Source organism: Melospiza melodia, chromosome 3 (assembly GCF_035770615.1).
Source record: "Melospiza melodia melodia isolate bMelMel2 chromosome 3, bMelMel2.pri, whole genome shotgun sequence".
Classification (NCBI taxonomy): domain Eukaryota; kingdom Metazoa; phylum Chordata; class Aves; order Passeriformes; family Passerellidae; genus Melospiza; species Melospiza melodia.
This window is the reverse complement of record NC_086196.1, coordinates 59,736,599-59,758,668: the sequence shown is the minus strand read 5'-3', so window position 1 is coordinate 59,758,668 and position 22,070 is coordinate 59,736,599. Positions and strand designations below refer to the sequence as shown.

The window sequence follows — 22,070 nt, the reverse complement described above, 5'->3', positions numbered from 1 at the left end:
ATCTGTTTTATAAAGCTTTGAAAGCTACAGCCCTTCAGAAAGGAAAATATTTTTCTTTATTCTTATACACACAGAAGTTACTCTGTCTTCTAGCCCAGGTAGCTCTACTCAGTGAGCTTTGCTAAAAGAAAAGCACTGGATTAAACCACTGTCTTGAGATGAACCTGAAAAAGCACATTTTTCAAGACCAGGTGATGCCTACAGCTGTTTTTTTTTCTACAGTTTAGTGACATGAGCTGGAAAGACCCCTCTAATTCTGGTGAAATCTTAACATCTGAAAAGCAAAATACTGTCTTCAATATGCCTTTCTAGAGTTCAGGGTTTAATACAGATCTCTTACAGTATACATCAGCATTCTGCCCTGACTCCCTCTGCTTTTGTCATTCATAGATGACAGCAGGTATTCATTCATGTTTCCAAATTAGTTCTTGTGTAAGCAAGGTGCTTTTGTAATCAGACAGATGGCCTAGGTTTGATTTCTGACCTAGAGCTTGCCTGTCAGGGAAGAAAATGCCACTTGTCACTATCTATAAGATCTGCAGTGACACATCACAGGGAGAGCTTGGGGCTAATAATGCCGAGGTTGTGTTCAGTCCCCATATGGGCCATTCACTTAAGAGCTGGACTCGACAAGCCTTGTGGGTCCCTTCCAACTCAGAGTATTCTGTGATTCTCTGAATTCCATCTGGAGTTCAGGGAGGATTGCATACAGTGAAGTCCTAGGAAAAGAATCAGGGCCAGCATCCAGGCACAGAAGAATCCTGCTCAAAGTGCAGAGGTTTCACATTTTTATTAGAACAAGCAGTAAACAAAATTTCCTAAGTATAAAGTGTAGATATTTTCTAGTTCTTGAGTCCTTCTCCCAGACAGAAGAGTCACAGCATGAAGGGCAGATCGAGATTCTTCTCACCAGTGCCAAAGTAGACGTAGCCAAACTGCTTGGTCATTGGGACATGGTAGAATGTGAGTCCCAGCCACAGCAGGCTCCGCAGCACCACCACACTGCCCCCCTTCTCCAGCTGGATACTCCAGGAGCCTGTGTGAGAAGATGTGCAAGTGAATCACTGGAAAAGAGAAAGAGGCAGCACTCCTGCAGCAAGTTAACCTAAGCTGAGAGAAGGGCTGCCATGGGTTCTGCCTGACCTGTTAACAGTGCACAAGGCTGCACTGGGGTTTGTGACACCTGAAAGGAGGGAAGTCGGGGAGAACTTAAACGTCGATGCTCTGTTTTCCTTTTGTCAGTTCAGCCCTGCAGGCTGCCCTCATTTCCAGATGTCTGTCTGGGTTCACATCGTAGCATATTCCCATGGCTATGGTGGTGATGTCTGCGTCACAGGAAGGGACCCTCAAGCTCCAGACTGGTACAGCTGATCCCCAGGAGAGGCTGCAGCTATTCTTGGCTCTATCTGAGTGGGCAGCAGTTACTCCAACAAGCTCTGCCACCTACTTGGTGTAGCTAATAGCTGTAGAGAGCCAAGATGAGCTATAGCAATCCTGCATAGGAATTAAATTTGTCCTTAAAATAAACTTCTAGCATTAGTAGTGGGAAGAGAAAGAAGGTGCTTTCCTCCTTCAGGGAACACTGGTTTCTCTGATGCAGCAACTAAAAAAAAAAAATGAGAGAATGAAAAGTAGGGTATTTCCTATCTGAGAAATATATGGAAAAGGTTAATTCTCTTCAGTCTTTCTTGGCTCCACCGTTGAAGAGGATGTGCGTGGTAGGGGCAAAGGGATTAGTTTCCACATTAATTTTGTTTTGGCTCCACAGAAGAGGTTCAGAGCCAGTGTGAAAATGCAGTTTCTTCTGGATACAAGGAGCTCAGAGCCTCTGAGTATTTATTTTGCATCTGACATGACAGCTTGGGAATTGTGCCAGAGGGAGGGGGCTGAAGAATCAGCTTGGATTCAGTGCTGGAGGGCAAGGAGCTGCCAGGAGAAGAAAATACCAACTTCAGCACCAGTAATACCTAGAGGCTACAAAGTAGGGAAGAAAGGTGCTTCTGAATCTCCATCTAAAAAAAACAGGAGCAGGCCCAAATTAAAAAAAATGTAGTTGGAACTGTCAGGCTACCATTGGCCTAGAGTCAAGCAATCAGCCTATCTGTACCCAAAGCCAAAATCTGCCAATTCCAGAATAAGCAGAAAGCACATAATGTGTTGAGCTATTTAGGCAGTATTCATCTTTGTAGATAATTTTAGGCTCATTAATTTTAGGCTCATCAATTTATGCTATGATTCATGCTTACTCATGTCATGGTTAGCCTGGGGAAGGGCTTCTGTGATTGCTGTCAGCTGCGTGTCCTCCTGCTCCCACTCACTCGTGACTCTGGGCCAATTTTAGTCACATCCAGCAAAGGGCTGAAGGGCTTTAACACCCCAGGTTCCTACAGCAGGTTTCCCTGGGATGTGGCCCAAGGGCTGACTGCAGCTCCTGGAGCTTTGGTCTGCCAGCAGCTGCAAGGAAGCACAGGCTGTCAGGCCTGCCTGGCAGCCGCTAGCTGGGCAATCCGCGTTCGTGCAGCCTCGGGCTCTTGTGTGCTCCCTGGCAGTAGACGTTGTCTCACATGCAGTTCATGGCAAACTACAGTAGCTGAGGGAAGGAGGGAAGTTGAGGGGAAATGTTAATGTGGTGGCTACAGAATCAGAAAGGAACAATACAGTTCAGAACCTTGTAAAACCAGGTGTTGAATTGTGCTGCTCACTGTTACCTAACTCTTCACTTCCTATCTCTGTACTTCTCAAAAGTTTCTTGGACACCACTGTTTCCTCTGCCTCCTTCTTCAGTAAATTCCACGTTTGTTAAACTATAACATGCAAGTCCTGTGTCATCTCTGATGTGCTGCCTTTCAAAGTACCCTCTTCAGTCATGTGCAAATGTGGAACTCAGTGAACAGCAAGAATGCCTACCTCCTTCCTGACAGACTGGACAGAAGTACAAAACAGACATTCGCAGTCAGGAGATTTCTGCTTTGGAGAACTTACTTCTAACTCACTCTCTTCCACATTTCCACTAAAGACAAACAACTAGGGTTGCAGTAAAACAGAGGACTGCTTAATATCAGACAGTCAATACAGGTGTGTGCCATCTTTCCACCTTCCACTTGTGATATTCTTTACACAAGTCCTAGATACAACATGAGCTAATATCTTCACAAGCAGCGGTTTCACATACAAGGCAATCCCAATCTCCGATCCAGTCTCTCCAGTGCCACTCTTATGGACACAAACTGGCCTGGATTTTTTCACACCTGGAGTAAAAATGCCTGTTATGGTTCAGCCACTGGGATTACAAATCCTGACTGAGGGGATCAGTATGTTCTTAAGAAATTCCATCACTTGGGTAGCATGGAAACCCAGATGAGGAACACTTCTGCTACAAGGCAGATCATCCAGTGACTGCAGCACTGCAGCCATTCCCTGTCAAAGGACAAGCTTTCAGTTTCTTCATCTTTGTCTCTAAAAGTTTCCAGCATTTGCTACTGACAGTAGCATGAGCATGTGTAGGAGTGTTAATCAACAAGTAGCAGGCAACTAGGTCTGAATGTAATAGTGACAAGTAACTCTCAATTTCTCCTCTGAATGATTGCTCCCAGCACATGGTTCTTCAGCTTGAATTTGTATAAATGACCTACAAGTCTTTCTTCCAAATATTGCTGGTACTTGCTGCAGCTTTACACACTGGTTTTTGGGGAAGGGGATGATGACACACTGTAAACTTTTCATTAAGTTTCTCTGACAAAAAGATAAGTCAATAAGGAACTCTAAATGTCTGTGATTTAGGACCAGTCCTTTGAGAAGCAAGTCTGTCAAGAATAGGACTATGCCTTGCCTTGCTGGGTGGTGAAAACCTTTAGGGATTATCTAATTTGTTAATGCCTCTCAACATACTGGAAGCATCTAACAACCTGGGTACGTGTGATAGCTTGCTTATATATGTTCACCTACACAGATGAACCCTCTGCCCCAAACCATTTTTACAGAACAAAAGGAAATGCCTGGAGCATGACAACTGGGAAAGGTAAGAGGGAAAACAGGGTTTTCAATGCTCTTAGGAACTGTATCTGGGTTTAGACATCTTTTTGTTGGATAAATTCACAGAGGAGGTAGAGTAAATCAAGTTCAACATAATTAAATGCCCATATCTGTGCTCTGGGACAATAGAGTACATGGATCCATGATCTCCTCAGAACTTTTACCCAGTGACACACAGGCTTATCAATCTCAGCAGAGTATTCATCAGCAGTTAACTCTGCCGATCAAAGGAACTTCCCATGCACCTTCACACCTGGCAGAAATGTACAGATAAAATTGAAGATGGCTCCATTCACTTTCACCTACATCTCTGAAGGCTGTGATGTACAGTTTCTACATTTCCCTATCATCTGTCCAAGCTGCCAATTCTCAAAGAGCTTGAATATGTCATTTCATAAATGTGAGACCTTTGGGGAATATTAATTATTATTGTTATACTTTCCAGCTCTTCTCTGGCCCTTCATTCTGCATGTAGTTCTACACAAATATGAACAGTAAAGTTTTGCTGAAGCTGCATAAGCCTTCCTGTGAAGTGAGGGCCTGAACAAAAACAGGCAGGTTACATAAGGGCAATCCCATCTGGACCAGCACAACACAGGTTGAGAACAGGAAAAATTTACAAAAAACTGTCTGGAACTGTAATGTCATTTTCACTGGCATCCTGTTTTCAGCCAGAATGATGATTAATCCTAGAGCTGCTCTTTATTCTGCAGAGCCAAAGGGTAGCAGCAGTGCCATCTTCCACCTTCTACTAACTGGATCCCTAGAGACCTTTTTCTATTCTAATCATCAAAGGTGTTTTTTCAATATACTTTTCCAGACTGGACTTGTGTAATACACAAAACCCATTCAGAAACGGCATTTGATACACAATGCTGGTGTATCTTCTAAGAAGAGATTACATTAAAGTTCTGGAACCTCTTTGGGTTCTTTAGTCTTTTTCATAAAAGGAAAAAAATTAGAGCCTGTTATCTCATTACTTTTTTTTCCCCACACCTCACCACATCAGCTCTATTTGAGGAGATGCTGCATAAAACAAAATTTGAACTCGTGAAACATGGAGAAAGTTGTTCTCTCAGAAAGATACAGGACACTTATGTTGTCTTCTGTCACAGCTCAAACCTCACAATACTACAATACTCAAACAATATGCTGTTTGAGCATATTGGGAGGGCCTACCTTTTTTTGGGAGGGCCCACCTTTCTTGTTGGAGTTTGAAATGTTTTAAATCACTCTAGAAAGTAACTATTGAACAGTATGCAATAATAGCTTAAAATAAATATACTACCTTTTCTTCCTTAAGAGAAAGTCTTAGAAATGCATTTAATAATGCAATATAAAAAGGAATGAGAACTATGAAAATTAAATGCTACTTTCATTCTCTTTTTTTCTTTTTCTCTCTTTTGTTTTTTAAACTTCTGTGCTATTACAGATGGTTGTTGGGGTAAAACCATCACATAGATAGCTTCAGGTCTGTATTACTGTAAAAATGTAGAATTAGGCTGCTGAGTCCAAATCCTTTCCATCACTGGCTGAGAATATTCCATGGCAGTCCCTGTGTCAGACAATATGTCTCCTACTGAGAGACTGGGAAGCTCAAACCATCAGCCTGCAAGGTACACCAAGATTCCTAGATAAAAGTTGTCAAGAAAAAAAAGATTTTAAAATATTATTATTTTCATTGGAGAAAATACAACTAAAACTAGGAGACAGCAAGTTAAGGTTGGATTTCCTAGACTTAAATACCGATTTTAACTTGCTTCTCCATGTGTGCTGTCTCTAAATCAGGCAGCAGAGTTAACTGCACACATCATGTAAAGCTCACTGAGGTGCAGGGAACTGCTCATTGCTCTCACACAAGAGATTCCTACCAGTAACACTGCTCTGGTGAGGTTCCCAAAGTTCAAAATACGTTTCTTAAAAGAGCAAGTTAATATTTAGACTGCACCCAGCAAACTTAAGAAAGTCAAGCAGGCTTTCTGTGCTGAAAGTATTGCCTGTTGCTGCTCCAGAAGGGAAGGGAGGGAGCTGCTGTGTGGGAGGAAAGAGCATGGGAAAAGTATCCGCTGGATGAAGATCTGGAGCTTCCTATCCCACTTTGGATCAGGCTGCAGCCTCCACCCCTCCAAACACAGGCAGGAATTCTGAGGAGTTCCTTACATCTTTCCCAAACAAGAAAGTGCTTTGAAGATCCTGATGCTCACCCTGTGTTAAACCACTGCCTTTTTTATGGCCCTTCAACAGCTGCCAGAACACCAGGGCTGAATTTCAAAAGTCAACCTCCTTCTCAGCTTCTTCTTCCTTTCCAGTCGCCAATAGAAATCCCTGTCTCATCCCCCATGTCTGCCTCAGCTATGGGCTGAATCTTGTAATCCACAGAAGCAATAAGGTGCGTGAGACATGAGCTTTTAAATAAAATCCTTCCAAGAGGGCTGTTTGCAGAAGAACTTTCCTGCTGTAACTGGTCCACTTGCAGTATGACCTCTCATAACACTGCTGCTTTGGAGGTGATTCAGCAGTGCCTCATTTCAGTGCAAGCTTGAGAAGAAACAGCTTTAAGAGCTAGACAGCCTGATAGAGAGGCTCCACATTGCAAAAGCTCACAGAGGGTCATAAAAGTGACATTATCAATTCTTCTTCAAAGGAGCAAATGTCTCAAGGGAAAAGCAGCCACAGCATGGCTGCACATACCATTAACACATTATTCTGCCACAAGAGCAGGTTACAACATCTATTGCTGCAGTTAGTCCTGAGTGAGAGTGAAGTATGGAGTCACAGGACTAATATTAACACCCGGAGAGGGACAACATAACCCTTTCCCTCTGCAAAAGCAGCTGCTGCTTGGCTGCATGACCCCAGGCACTTAGAGCTGACAAAGCCTCACTACACCCGTGGGATTTAGCTGCCATTTCCCTCCAACAGAAAATCCTACACGGGGAAGAGCTTCCTACTTCTAATTTGTTGTCTGTAGGGAACAAAGACAAATTGCAAACCGAGTAGCTGTAAGCAAAGGTCACCGTGCTTTGGCTCTCAATAAATTGTGCCACACCGACATTTCACGCACAGCCTACCAGCCATAAGGACACATCCAAACAGTCCTGTGTGGGGCCCAAACTCCTTCGTGCCACTTACTGGCTGCAAACTAAATCTCTTCCATTTGCTTGACACACCACCTGCACCCCATATGTTAACACTGCTGTCAATATTTCCAATTCCCCATATAACTATTTAATAATAATTAAATAAAAACACAGACTGGTTGCAGGTTCAGTACTATTTTTAAAAGCCTCCAGAGCCAAGAAAGCACAGCTTACAGTCAGATGCTGCCAAGTGGCTCTGGCATGGTCCTAATGCCTGCCATGTCCTTGACACACAAATACCACCATGCCCAAAACCCAAAGCAAAATGGTCATACTCTAGAGGCTTTTCCTCTCCATTATCCTCTTCCACTGGGGATTCCTGTGCAGTAGAAATGATTTCAACAGGCCCAGGCCTTTTATTTACACATGAAGAACCTGTTTCCTGCTGACAAGGAAGACCCAGGGATTGCAGTGCTGTCCCAGATACACGGTATTCAGGCACCTCCAAGTAAAAATGAAATTCAGGCCTAAATGATATTTAGACATCTGACAACAGTGCTGCTTAATCCAGCTGAAGCAACCTCTGCCCTTATCCCCACCCTCATCATTCTTCCATCATAGAGACCACAAAAGTGTTTATTTACTCCTTAGTGAGTCAGGTAGGGAAAATAATCTGGCTGAAAAATATACTAGAGAGAAATAACATTATTTTTCCAGCTGGAATCTGCACAGCCAGCAATGCCAACACAAAAGAAGGGACAATACACAGAAATAAATGAGCACCAGAGGATGGGAAGGACTGGAAAAGCTAGCACTGAAGTAATACACATCAAATTAGAGCCTCCCTTATTGCCCTGTTAGTTTGCCCTTTAGTCCTAAATCCACCTGATAAAACAAAACAAAACCAAACAAAAAGATTCTAATTAAGAGAAAGACATAGACTGCACAGAAAGCATTAGAATAAAGACTTGGAATAGGGCTGTGCACTAGAGGAAACAGCAAGACCATATGAAATCAAAACTTATAAAGAGTAGGAAAAACTGATTTAAATCCATGCTATTTGTATTCTGACAATTACAGTACAGATCACTGAATCTTAGGTTTTCTGTAGTAAATTTAGAAATCTTTCAGAGTGGCAAATCAGCTCCTTCCAAAGCACAAGTTATGCTGGGTCTCATCACACTCCATATTTCTTGTTCAGCTGGTCGCTGTGGAAACGTTTTTGGAGCGTGCCAGGAGTCACGTAGCATCTACCTGGGGAGCCCCTGCATTAATCCGTCACCTTCGTGGGTTTCTCTGAGCCCATTGGCTGGTGGCAAGAAAAAGGAGTCTCTCGCCCCTCCCTGCTCTGAATGAAAGACGCTTCCTCTAAATCTTGCTACAGGATTTCAGGCTCAATTCAGCTTCTTTGGGGCTTTTGTCACCAAACAAATGTGATGTCTTTGAAAGAAAGATTAACAGTTTGATGAAAGGATGCAATGCGCAGCTTTGTTCTAGCCTGCTTCCCCTAGAGCTTTTGGTCACTGTCACTTTCTTACCCACGGGAGAATATCTGTCTGACTCTCAGAGGAGATTATGGCCACCTTGTAAGATTTTTCCTCTCCTGGTAACAAAGCACTGGCCACTTTGAGGAGGTGATAATGATGAACAGGGGCTGGATTAGGGGCAAAGAACCTCACATTGATCTCTGAATTCTGAGAAAACACAAAGGAGTCGATGCTGGGATTCAAAACCCACCAAATGCTTAGAGCACATCCAGTTCGCTTTCCTGCAGGAGGGGCAAGTCCACAAGCCATCTCAGTCCCCCAGTTGTAATTCTTACCTCATCATCAAATTAGCAAGGCTAGTTAAAAGAGCTTGGGATGAGGAACAGATGGCATGGATTATAAACTGTTGATGTTTTTGTACTAAACTAGATACGGATTCATGACCAAATTACCCAAAGAGTTTACCAGTTTCTGAGAAAAATGTCACACTGAGCATTTCCACATAGCACAGTGCAGTGCTAATTCTGAACACTAAAGTCTAAGCATCTTTTAATGCCTGTGATAGCCTAGCTATTTCTGCTCAGCATAACTGCTCTACAAATATACCCAAAGATGAACTGTCACTTGTCCTTTTCCCTTTATACACTGCCACACATCCCTTCAGCATGTAGATTTTCAATCCATATGACATTTGTGTACAGTAAAACAAGATGATGCTATGTGGTTTCTTCCTTTCAAAAGCGCTGTGGCCAAATGGGCAGCAAACAGCAAAGCAAAGCTGTACACAGGGCTGGCACCAATGCCAATGACTGCACAGGCAGGAGCTGCCACTCCTTGGAGCCCCTTCAGAAACAGATCCCTCCTAGCAAAAGCTGACCTCGTTCTGACTTCAGTGACACACAAACTGTCCTAGGATTTTCCCCACAAGTAATTTTTCATCATTCCCTAGAGAATAGGTTAGGCCAAGGCAGACTGATGTGGTGATAAACCTGCAGCTTCTGGTTCTATAAGGCTTTACCAGCATTTCCCATCATTTTAGCAAGAAGTTCATCTCCTTTTCATGTCCAAGGAACCAGCAGCTTAAATGGAGACAGGGTGGGTCATGATTTCTTTCACTGAGGAGAAAAAAAAACCTTTTCAACCCCGGAAAGTTACTATGAAAACTCTGCTTCTGTCCTCATTCTTTCCCTACAGCAGTCTGGAGGGTGAAGGACTCCACCACAGCTTTCAGTTGATGGGCAGCCCTGTTCCAGTATAAACTCATCCAAGGTCTGACTAAACAAGAGCCTGAGGTGATACAGACCCAAGACCCAAAAGCAGTGAATATGCTGCTTTATTATCCATAGTCACAAAGCCCAAGGAAAACAGCTCCTAATCAAAGCAGACCATGATCAGCCAGTCAGAAGCTCTAATACTAGCTGGCCCAGGAGTCCTACCATGCTGCCACATGAGAGGTTCCAGTCAGATCTTGAACTCCTGAACTGGCAGCACCCCAGCTGGTAGGAGGAATAGCATCTTGTCTTGCTCCCAGACAACTTTCTTGGGTCACTGCAGGAATCCCCCTAACAGCCTCTACATATCACTGGTAAAACTTAAGAGTGACCCTACTGTTGAAGAATGTAGGGGACATATATTGTGTATGTCCATTCACATGCATGTGATCTCTAAGGATGCTGAGAAAGCCATAGAAAAGCTTAGTGACCATTCCAGAAACTGGCTAAGCTTGAAAGGGAGAGAATATCTTCTCTATACCTTCAGTTCAGGAGGCCAGTATGCCACACACAGTCTGGAAACTCAGGACATACCTCTTTCTTGATTTGATGCCGCTCTGGGTGATTTTCTTTCTCATTTTACTTTTTCGTGGTTTCCTTTTCTGTGCTCAGCACCGACAATGCTGGCACCATAGTGCACCCTGCTGGAAGGCAGCAGCTAGAGTCATGCTGGAATTCTTTCTAGGGATGGCTGACTTCAATTTGAACAGGGACATTCAGGTACCAATGCTTTTACTAACAATCCACTAAGCCAGCTACTGGGTTCGATTTTCAGATCAGAAATCCTACTGTTCTGATGCACAGTCATCTGGTTTTCTCATTCTCTAACACTGTGTTTTAAAGCTTGTTTGTCAAAACTACTTGTATTAATGTCAGGTAACTCCATGGGATTCTGTAGCTCAGTTTCACACATTCACCAAGCCTAAGGATCACATCTCCCAGCGAAGAATGAGGATAGCTGTGAGCCATGCTAGGTATTTCAGTCTACATTTTCGCTACCTCTTTTTGTCCTTGCAAACAACAAGTACTGCCCTCTCATTTATTATGAGTCTTTTCGTTTGGATTTCAGTGAGACAGCTTGAAAAGCCTTGTCCCCGTGTGGCTCTTGGCAGGCTAAGGAGTAAAGTGCTCTTGCTCTCGGCTTTCACAGAGCTGGGGAGGTGCTGCTTATTGTTAAGCAATGAAAGGGGAGGGCTCAGGTCACATCTGTGAAATGTTAGTGGAGAAGGGAGGCTGGGTGAAAGTAGGTGGCCAGCACAGCGTAGCACTTCGCTGGATTTTGCAAGGCCACTAGGGAGATAGGCAGCCATTTGTCTTAGAGCCCTGATAAAGGGCCCTTGCCTCTGGTGGCTGGCTGGGGGCTGTAAATACCTCTGCAGACACAGACTCTTCAAATGGCTGGAGACCGAGGCTGATAGGGGATTAATCGCCTTGAAGGGAGGAGGGAGGAGGGAGGGGGATCGAAAGCAAGTTAATTAGCTGTGTTAATGTATGGAGATAAAGCAGGGTCGTGCCTCCTGGCCTTCTTCCTTCCTGCACCCTGACTTTTGGGACAGCCACGATGGGGCTACCAAAATGGCCCTTGAGAGCAGCCACAGAAACTCTCTCCCACTTAGAAAGGCAGCCCCTCCATCTTCAAGGACCCATTAGGCACCAGCGTTTCCTAAACTGATAAAGACTGTGCTAATGAACCTCAGATGACAGGAGGTTACTGTTCTAACCAAGGCCACTGCTCAGCAAGCTTACAGAAAAGCTCATGCTCAAAGTTTTCAGCCAAAGAAATGGCCACAAATCTCTTTGTCTGTAATGCTGTACAAGGAGTGCTCCAAAACCACTGCACTTTTGGGTGAAGAAAAAGCTACAATCCAAGTGGCTGTCACTTTCTCCACAGTCAAATGGTTAAGGAGCTGGAATGATCTTCTGTCTAGGCACTTCTTCTACCTTACCTTCATCTTGAAATGGCAAGTAGACAAGACTCACTGATTCATCCTGCCACTGTATACCCATTTAGACTGATGCTATAAAATCTCTCCCAGCAATAAGTCAGGCAGTAAGTCAGGAATCTCCTCAGCCCTCTTTTGAGCCCTCACATATAGTTCAGAAAGCAATGCAGCTGAAATGAGCTGACTTGCACTTGGAACCCATTGTCACCTTTGTGTTACTGTCACTGACAATGAAGAAGTCCAAGCTGAACATCACCCTCCATGGCTGCCATCAAGTTTATGGCCAGGCATACCAGGAATCTGGACTCCTACAAACCACTGCCCATTAAACTGAAGTCACTTATGCATATCTGGGACTATCAATGTGTATTTGCATTTGACTGAAACAATTACCAGGAAGACATCCAGAGTGATGTTAAGATACCAAGAGACATAGGCTCATCCATTACCCTTGCTAACTGGTAATCTTTTCACTCTTAGAAATTGTATCTCATTGTTCATTTTAGTTCTGGATATAATTTTTAGCTGCTGATTCCTGCTATGCCTTTCTCTGCTATAATAAATAGATCTTCAGTACCTAATACTTAAACTCCACAGAGTATTTACACAGTGTAACACAGCCATTCTCACAGGCTTTTCCTCAAGATAAACAGATTGAACTGTTTATGTCTCTCACCAGCCCTTGAATCACTTTGTGACTCTTTCCAGTTTTTCAATGTGCAGTAATCCAGTTATGATTCCACTTACAGTATATGCAAAAGTAAAGTCACCCCCCTGTTCCTAGTTGCTACACCCTTGTTTATGTGTCTGCAGATCAAGTTACCCTTTAAAGTCTCAGGATCAGCCTGGGAGCTGATGTTCAGTGGCTTGTGCCTGGATTTCCTTTCAGAGTCACAGTTTCTAGAATACAATTCCCAGATTCTGACTTTCAGTCCTTACTTGCCTCATGTGGCTTTGCAGGTATGTACACCAAAATGTACTGTAGTTAAGTAAGCCCAGTTTTCCAGATGTCTGTATCCATCCTGCCTTGTCATTATTTGTCTCTCCACCAACCCTTTACTTTTAGATCATTTATAAATAAGTTGAAGGATATTAATATTGGCACTGGTCCCTTTCTGACCTCTCCCAGAAACACCCATTCACTGAATTCTGAATCACAGCTGCTAAGGAAGATTCAATTTAGGGGAATAATTCTGCAATGCCAGGATTTATTAAAGATTATTATGCCGCAAGTCTCCTGAGATAATGATTTCAGAAGTAACTGATCTGACTCTTCCATTTTAATGTTTTTGATCCACAGTAAATGTTGTTTAACTCTACCCTCCCTTAGCAAACAGTCTGAAAACTGTCTGAAACAGTATTTCATTGTCTTTGCTTGATACAAGTCCATATTCTTTCCAAAAAGAAAACAGAAAAAAATCGAGCTCTTCTGCCCTTCCACATGCTTATCAGTCATTTTACCATCACCATTTAGTGATAGTTACCAGTACCTTTACTATGCTTTCTTTTCTTCTCAATATAGTTTAAAAAAATATCTGCCTTACTATTGTCACGGACTACTCTAGTTATTCTGGCTCCCTTTGTCATTCTCTATTCATTATAAATTCCAATTTATATCAATCATTAATCATTCCAAACCTTCTGCATTTCCTTTTATATGTCTTTTTTATTCTAATTTCTACTCTTAATCTACAAGTGAACTGTGGTAGGTTTTCAGCCAAAAGCAGCTATTCGCTAACTGGGGGTCATGACTTTTGAAGAAAGTCTTCTCATATAAAGCCTATCTCCACTCATATCTTTTCCTATCTAGACATACCTCCCCGCCTACATCAGTTTTTATCAGTGCTCTGTTGGTGTCCCTTATCTCCATATCAAAGTGATCTGATTCAGTAATCTGTAACAAACCCTCAGAGTCAAGTTATTGCTTTTCTGAATTGCAGTTTGAAAGTGCCAAAGACCTGAATTCTCCATCCCATTTCTCACTTCCTTCCAAGCTTTCCATTCTCTACTCCTACCTCAGGCTTTCACTCATCCCCTTTCTTTATCCTTGCAGAATGGGGCACAGTTTGATCTGATACCAGGGTCACACTGAGATTAACCTTCCCCCTCCATTTTCACTTCCCCCATTATTATCAATGCCTTAAATATGTCTATTATTTCATATCTTCACAACACTAAGTCATCAAGTGAAAATGCCGTAGGCATGCTAGGAATTATTGCTATTTGCTTTGCCATTCCATTATCTACAAGCAGATGTAAAACTGCCACAGCCCTAGTTCCTGAAATACTATGTCCAGGGTTCCAAACTCCATGCAGCAGAAAGGACAGCTCGGGCAATGTGCCAGCAGCTGAAAGGCCACATCTAATTGTGCATAAAGTTGAGCAGATTGTCTGCTTAGACTAGAGCAAACAAGCTTATCTTTAATGCAGACATATGGCCAGCAAAACCTACAGATCCCAGCATGCAACGTTCTGGCCAGCTGGCCATTTGGATGAGGATTAAGCATTACATGATCTGATACTGTGGTGACAGAAGATCTGTATCACAACCCCTCCATGTTCATGCTATTGAGACAAGGTTCTCATTTCCCACTTTTCTCTAGAATAATTTTTAAATATGCATTAAAAAAAAAGCTAAGTCAGTCACTTGTCTGTGGGAGCTGAGACACCAAGAAAAAAAAAGACAGAATGATTAAAGGAGGAGCAGCAACATATTCTGAACTTTTAAAGTACACAGATAACCTGATAGACACACAGACAGAATCTGGAACCTGCAAACACCACATATCACTGGTAAAGATAAGAATGGCAGACAGTTTTGTTACAAAACTCCAGGTTTTCCAATTTTGCACTAAACTCTGCTTTTACCATTGTTGCCTTTATTCAACCAATTTTAATTTCCTTTCTTCCCACCTCTCAGCTGTCATATAAAATGTTCTCTCTGCCTCCAACTTTCCATTCTGTAAGACACCTCTGCTCTCCTATAATGACACACCATATATCTTATGACAGTTACCCCCTTGACAGCCATCACAGATGCTGTCTCCAATTAATAGAGAAAACTATTCCAACAGAGTTGTTACTTTTAGACAGGTTAAAATCAGCCCTTAATCTCTCAGTTCTGTTCTTTAGGTCTTTTGAGATGCTAGGGGAATTTAGCCAATGCAGGCTGGGAGCGTCACTCCAATGTCGCTTACTCCCAAATCACTTCTTATGTATTTATTGAGAAAAGAGATGAATCTAGCTTCAGTCACAATTCTAGACGCAATAAATTTGAGAATTCCTACTTCTGCTCTGACAGTAACTGTTCAAGACAGGATCTAACCAGGAAAGGCAAGAAAAACTTCAGGTCAAAATGAGGGGATTTGCTAGACTATGAACATGTCAGTAAATAGAAAAAGCACTGTCTACTTTTTCGTCTCTGTCAGGACCAACATGCACTGTCAGAGCTCAAGGAAAGTAATCTGAGAACCAGAGTTTGAGTATCTCAACCAGGAGTGAATCTGGCAAAGCCAAGCTGATAAAATCAGCAGAAAGCCTGTGTCTGTCCTGGTTCCCCCCACCCCATTTTCACAAGCAACCAGTACTTTTAGGCAAACTGAATGCTTGTTAAACGATGCTGGGTTGATCTTTCTTTAATGTCAGAGCTCCCATCTGCATGTGATAGAATGCAATTAGAGAGGCTACATGCCTTGATGATCCTGTAACCAATTCCTGTCTTAGCTCTCTCACCTCCTTCACCTTATCCCCCAATTCAGGAGAAAGCAAGCAGAGCTGCACGGGCACCATGAAGAATCTTCTCTTGCCTCAGCTGCACTTTAACTCAGGTAGTCTTTCAAAGGCAACTTTTTCAAGGATACTGAAATCTACACTAACAGCAACATCCACTCAGGAAGGGGCTAAAGGTTCATGCTTACACAGACATCAATCTGCCACAGGAACACCATCACAACAGTGGCACAGTTGAGCCCTACTTTCTATCTGCTACCAGGTAAAATACAAGACTAATTTGATTTGAAGACTTTAACAAAGCCACCATCTTCATGTCTAACACATGGTGTGTCTCCCTACCACGAGGGAGGGAGGGAGGGAGGGAGGGAGCAGCGGGACGGCAAGCAGTAGCAAAACCTGAACTACCATACAAAAGTGCGGCTAAAATTTTCTTAGGAGCTATCTAGGATCTAATCCCTCTTGCAATTCTGCTTTGAGTCAAAAGGGCCACCTCAATGAGCCAGTATATGTAAAAATGTGCCGTCTGTCCAGACTACATCTCTGGAAAACGGCTGCATAAGGACACTCCCAGTAAGTTGAAGAGCGATTTAGATTTTAGCAGTTTATGCTCTGTCAAAAATGTTCAGAATTCAGGCAGGAGCTCACATTCCCAGTTCTTTTTTTTTGCCAAAAGGACGATTGGGAGGAGAGGGTAAGAAGAGAGAGGAAGGGAGGGAGGGAGGGAGAATCTCAAAAGCTATTTACAACACTGGCAATTCACTGTCCATCCACTCAATTCCATCTGACACAGTCACCTACTATCCTATCCTACTACACCTCGACAGGAATAAAATAAAAAAATCTAAGTTTTAATTGTTTCCCTAGAATCTCCCTCAACAGAGGACATGAAAACACTCAGTCCAATCCAAAAAACTGCAACAAATCAGCAAAGCCAGACAGAAACAAATAACAAGCCGCTCCCATGTCTTTAGAGAAATATCTTGCCAGAGGGATAGCTGGAAGAGACTTTAAATATATTTGCAGTTGTCCAGCAGAACAGCAGAGATGTAAATTGAAGATACAATCCAGTATGCCTGGTTTTTTTTTCTCCTTTCACAGTGTATAATTCTGCCACAGTGCAGACTATTCCAACAAAGTTTATCCAAGGAACATTTGAATTCACCCTCTTTGAGATATCAGCTTGGTGTTAATGAGAGCCCATTTAGATAAAGAAGAGAAATACTGGGTGGAACAAGAGGTGTGAAATACTTCAAACCACATAAATTCTCTCTATCACTCGTGGAGTTATCTCTCCCAATAGGGTCACCAGTTGTCACAGGCTTTACAGAAGTCAGGAGGGAATATGGCAGAGGCAGAGTGTGGTCAGACCTGTTGAGAGGATGTGACAGCCCTGGTACACTTACATCTTTCCATTTTAAGCATTTAGAATTGCTTAAAATAGGAAGTAATGACAATATTTAGTAAAGGATAAAGTTCCTTTACAGAGTCACAGAAGCTTCTCATACCACCTCTACAGTAACCCACACCAGTCCCCTGTGTTTCCAAGGCTACTCAACATCCCTATTGCCCTCCCTCTCATTGCATCTGTTGATTTTACTACCTTTGCCTTGTGGGATATCATGCTCCAGAGAATTTAGAAAGTCGGTGGATGGGTCCAGGTCAGCCTTTTCCAGCAGGGTTTTATTCTTCAGGTTAGTCGGCTCAGTGAAATGGAAATAGGAACTTAACTTTTTTGCCTCCACCAAAGACAGACCTGTGAACAGCCATTGGTGAACATTACTACATACATGAATGAACCAGGATAACACACATTATACTATCAAGTATAACACTGTTTCTCTAATGCCCACAGCCCAGAACAGAATCACAATCTTTCTCTAACAGACTCCACAGAAGGCTTGTCAGAAACAGGGGTCAGCACTCCCTGATGCATTGGAGACCATACTGACTGCAGCTCCAGATAAACCAATGGGTACCGGCTTGAGGACAACTTTCTGTGCCCATTTGGTCATATCCTGTATCTAAATGGACAATTCACTACTTCTGCAATTGCTAAACACTGCCATGAACTACAGCTTATACAGACAAATTACTCAGTTTAATGACTCAGAACTATTACTGACTCTTTTCCCACCTTCATACACCTGAACATTAGTGGCATTGGATTTTCTCCTCCCTGTTCATCTTATCCAAGGGGAAAAAAAACCCAACTGAAATCAAAACATCAGTTAGAGAAAGTCATCTTAGTTTATGATCAAAGTACAGTTGATCCTGATAAAGACAATCAAGAATTTACCTTCAAAGTGTCTGTTTTCATGCACAGACCCAAGAGGAGTCTTCACAAATGCCCCCCGGGGAACGATACCAACTGCTCTGTCTATCTGTTCTATGGTAGCTATGAGGCGGGCCTCCTCCTTCATCACAGGCTTTAAAGAAAAATAGGGAAATTTTAAAGGCAGGGCTTTCCTTGTTTTCATTTCTGAAAATAAACTTGAGGTGACACAATAGACGTATCATCTTGGAGTCCCATGGCACTAAGAGGACCTCAAAAGACATTTCATCACATAGGACAGAAAACACAGTTAGGAGCAGAAAGTTTAGACTCACCAGACATCTAACTATCCATCCCTTCATCTGTTCTTTCCTCCCTCTCAATTCACCTACTTATGATTTATGTATTCATTTATAAAGAATGCTGCCTGCAGTTACTGTTAAAACTTCAGAAACCGCAGTGACGATCTATACCACTTGTGCATAATAAAACATATTTAGTATTTCTGAGGCCTGTTGAACTCCAGCAAAAACCAAAGTAAGAGTTCAGTCAAGAAGCTGTTGCTACACAATGACAGCACGGAATTACAGACCAGAGTTAGAGAATGTTCTGAGTTGGAAGGGACCCATAAGGATCATCAAATTCAACTCTTAGGTGAACAGCCCATACAGTGATTGAAACTGCAACCTTGGTGTTATAAGCACTTGGTTATAAGCAACCTTGGTTATAAGCACTGTGCTCTAACCAAGACGAAATTAGGTATCCTTTGCCTGACCACACGCTCATGCTGCTCATTACAAGCGAGGAGAAGCCACCATCTGCGCAGTGTGAGGGGCACAAATGTAGTGAACAGAGTTCGAAAACGTTTTGCTGTATTTACCTCCTTACCACTCTGAACCAGTCTTGCAGCAGCTTCTGGGTTTATCTCAGCCAAGCTGTACTCAAAGGAAGGATCCCCCTGAAAGCGGCCTTTCACCTCCTCAGCCAGTGCAAGCATCTCCTCGGTGGCTGGCGTCAGGAGGCTCCAGTCCAAGCAGTTCAAGCTGCCAACGACACGCACGACTCAGGGCCGAGCCCGGTAAAGAACAGGGCTCGAGGCAACCTCGCCAGGCCGCTGAGGGGATTCCCTGAGACTCCCTCCCCGGATCCGGACAGCACCCACCGACCCGCACGGCCCCAGGCCGGCCCCTCTCCCCGGTCCCGACCCCCGCACCTGTACAGGCGGCTGCGGGGCGCGGCGCGGTCGGGGCCCAGCCCCTGGGCGATGTAGTAGGCGCCGCGCACGCCCTGGATGCAGCCCCAGAACCAGACCCGCTCGAAGCGGTAGTCGCGCTGCAGCAGCGGCAGCGAGGCGCCCAGCGCCGCCCGCAGCTCCGGGCTGAGCCCCGCGCCGCCGCCCGCCACCAGCGACAGCGCCGCGGGCAGCGACAGCGCCTCCATGGGCTCCGCGTCCGCGTTGCCGGGAGACCGCGGCCCGGCCGGGGTCACCCCGCGCTTCCGCCGCCGCTGCCACGGACGAGGCGGGCGGCGCCGGAGCTGCCGGGCTCAGCCCGCCCCGCCCGGGACCCTGAGGCGCTGGCGAGCAGCATCCCAACAGGGATGCGGCTATGGGTGTCTGCCTGCGCTGTGCTCCCAGTTTCAGGAGGCCTAAATCCAAATCCAAGTCCAAAATCAGGCGGGCGTACAATTGTATTGCACTTTCACCAGGATACATCAAAGGGGTCCATTTGCTTTATTTCTTACACGAACAACAGGGAAAAATAACCCCTTCTGAAGCTGACTGTTTACAATGTCACTCTTAGAGATCCTGAGGAGCGCCACGAAATTGATAAGAGGATTGAAGCACTTTCCCGAAGAAGACAGGCTGAGAAAGTTTGGACTCTTTAGCTTGGAGAAGGTTTTATAGCAACCTTCCACTACCAACAGGAAGCCAGAGAGGGACTCTTCATCTGGAACTGTAGTGATAGGATAAGGAGTGTCAGGTACAAACGGAAAGAAAGGAAATTTAGGTTAGGTATTAGGAAGAAATTCTTTACTGTGAGCATGGCGAGACACTGGAACAGGTTGCCCAGAGAGGCTGTGGAAGCCCCAACCCTGGCAGTGTTGGATAGGGTTGGGTAAGGCCTTGAGCAGCCTGGTCTAGTGGGAGGTGCCCCTGCCCATAGCAGAGGGTGTTGGAACTAGATGAGCTGAAGGTCCATTCCCTTAACATTTCATGATTTTGTGATCTTATCTAGCTCATGTACCTCTATAAATAAATGGCTTATTTATAAATTACAGCATTTGGATTGCTCTTTGGCAGCTCATTTTGCTGAATCACAGACATCCAGGAAACAGCTCCTGCCCTAAAAAATCTTGCCGTCTGGCTTAACACAAAATACAATAAATAAGTAATGAGATTGTGCAGCTGCTTAGACAAATAGAATTTCTGTTTGACGTCTTCAGGAAATTTAAGCTTTTATATATGTGTGTTATATAAATAAATATGTGCATGCACTTACATTTAAATCCATTGTAAAGTCATAAATTCTTTCTTTTTCATCCGTTTCCTGTTCACTTCTAAGGAGAACACTGATCCTGGGACCGCTGCCTGTAACAGTTGTTACCTGAGTTTTTGTCAAGTGAGATGTTTAATGGGCTGTACAGCACACAAGCTGACCCATTAGCTTTACTTACCCTGTACAAAAAGGCAACTCAGATTTCTGAAGATTAACCACCTTCTCTTTGACGGGAATCAGGCAGAACATACAGGAGTGACCGCAGACTTTTTTGTCCACGCTGCCACCTACCTGTGCCTGATTTGCTCAGTGGAATAGGAATTTTCAGGCTTTGTAGACTCATTTAATCACTGATTTCTCTAGGAGTGTGGGTTAGTATTTTATGTTAGGGCTATGATTGTCCAGTGAACAGCAGAACTGCAAGCCAGGCTCATTTCACATGAGTCAGAGAGGCAACACAAGATCATAATGAATTTCTGCCACTGTCAACCACAGCTGGATTCAAACCAGATGCTAACAGCTGAGAGGCTCTTTAGCCTGTTATGGATCTTCCAAGCCACCTAGCCTCTAGTCTTTGCCTGCCCTGACTGAAGATTATCACAAATAATATCTATAGCTTAAGGAAATACTTCCTGGTTCAGTAAAGTCGGGTGGGTAACTCTGCTCCCCTTTGTCTTGACCCCAATTACTAAACACTGATAAGGATCGGGAAGTAAGTGGTTGCATTATTTAACAAATGAAAGGTCAAAAGCGCTGCTATTCAGTAAGGTCAAAGGTTACCATCACTGTTATTAAACAGTTCCAAAGCAGTTTCTCCCATTCCTTGCCACCCCAGGCTGAAACAAGGAGCTGCTCAGCACTGGGCAGACAGGAGGGAAGAGAGGCACCAGGCATCATTCAGCTGGCAGGTGGCTAGGTGGCATGTCTGAGATACCTGCTTCAGCAAGGGAAGGTCCACAGCCCAGCAGCTCCCATCAGAGAACTGAGTTCTCGTGCCTTTGCACAGAATGTGCATATACCTGTGTGCCAAACAGCTTCTGCTTCTCTCAGCTCCACCTTTTAGAGCTAGCATCCTTTTGCGGGAGAAAACAGTCTCAGGCTCCATTCCACTCATCCCAGGCAAGGTAGCAAAGCTTAAAGAACTGAGCATCTTGAAATATGTGTGAGTTGCTGCTGTGTGCACAGCGGCTCCTGGATGCTTGCACACTTTTCACAAAACATTTGAAAACACTTTTAGTGATGTGTGAAGTGAACTCTTCTTCCTACATGTCCTTTAGTATACCTCATCTCCAAAGAAAGAAAATTAGCTATGTCACTTCTATTTCTGCTGGTGCAGATTAATAAGGCTGTCCTCAAAATCCCCTTGCAGAACAATTATTGCACTGTCCTGGGCATCCATTGGGCTGACACTGATCACAAGGTATAGTGCCATACATCACCTGCTTTTTTGTGTGGTGGGGACAAATCAGCAGCTTGTTCTGATGCAGCAAAAATGGATAAGCATTATTCCTCCCAGGCGTGTTGAATATAAAATCGAATTTTCCTTCAAATCATCCCAAAATTTCAGACTGTCTCTGACTTCATAAACATTTCAGCTTTGAATAATTTTCCTGCTTGTAAGTCATTACTGCTATGGATAGTAAAAGATTGTAAGCCAGAGAGGAAAGTATGGGATTTTTCTCAGTAAGGAAGGAAAGATAGATGGCTGCTTGTCAGAAGGGGACGAGACGGTGGATGACAAACAGCTGAACAAAC

At 43.7% G+C, this 22,070-nt stretch overlaps 1 protein-coding gene across 1 annotated transcript; it reads right to left on the bottom strand.

Moving 5' to 3' along the window:
- Window positions 1-775: 775 nt before the first annotated feature.
- RSPH9 (radial spoke head component 9) lies at window positions 776-19,257 on the bottom strand. Its single transcript, XM_063151947.1, has 5 exons — window positions 19,031-19,257; window positions 18,698-18,860; window positions 17,842-17,971; window positions 17,146-17,298; window positions 776-1,036 (listed from the first exon to the last, which is right to left on the bottom strand). Exons 1-5 carry the CDS (start codon window positions 19,255-19,257, stop codon window positions 876-878), a joined length of 834 nt encoding a protein of 277 aa, XP_063008017.1. The 3' UTR covers window positions 776-875.
- Between the last annotated feature and the right edge of the window lie 2,813 nt (window positions 19,258-22,070).

Coding starts and splice junctions, on each gene's coding strand:
- RSPH9 (XM_063151947.1), bottom strand. CDS start 19,257: ATGGAGGCGCTGTCGCTGCCCGCGGCGCTGTCGCTGGTGGCGGGCGGC. Junction 17,299..17,841: donor TGAAAACAGACACTTTGAAG/GTAAATTCTTGA, acceptor GGCTGTTCACAG/GTCTGTCTTTGGTGGAGGCA. Junction 1,037..17,145: donor TGATATCCCACAAGGCAAAG/GTAGTAAAATCA, acceptor CTTCTCACACAG/GCTCCTGGAGTATCCAGCTG.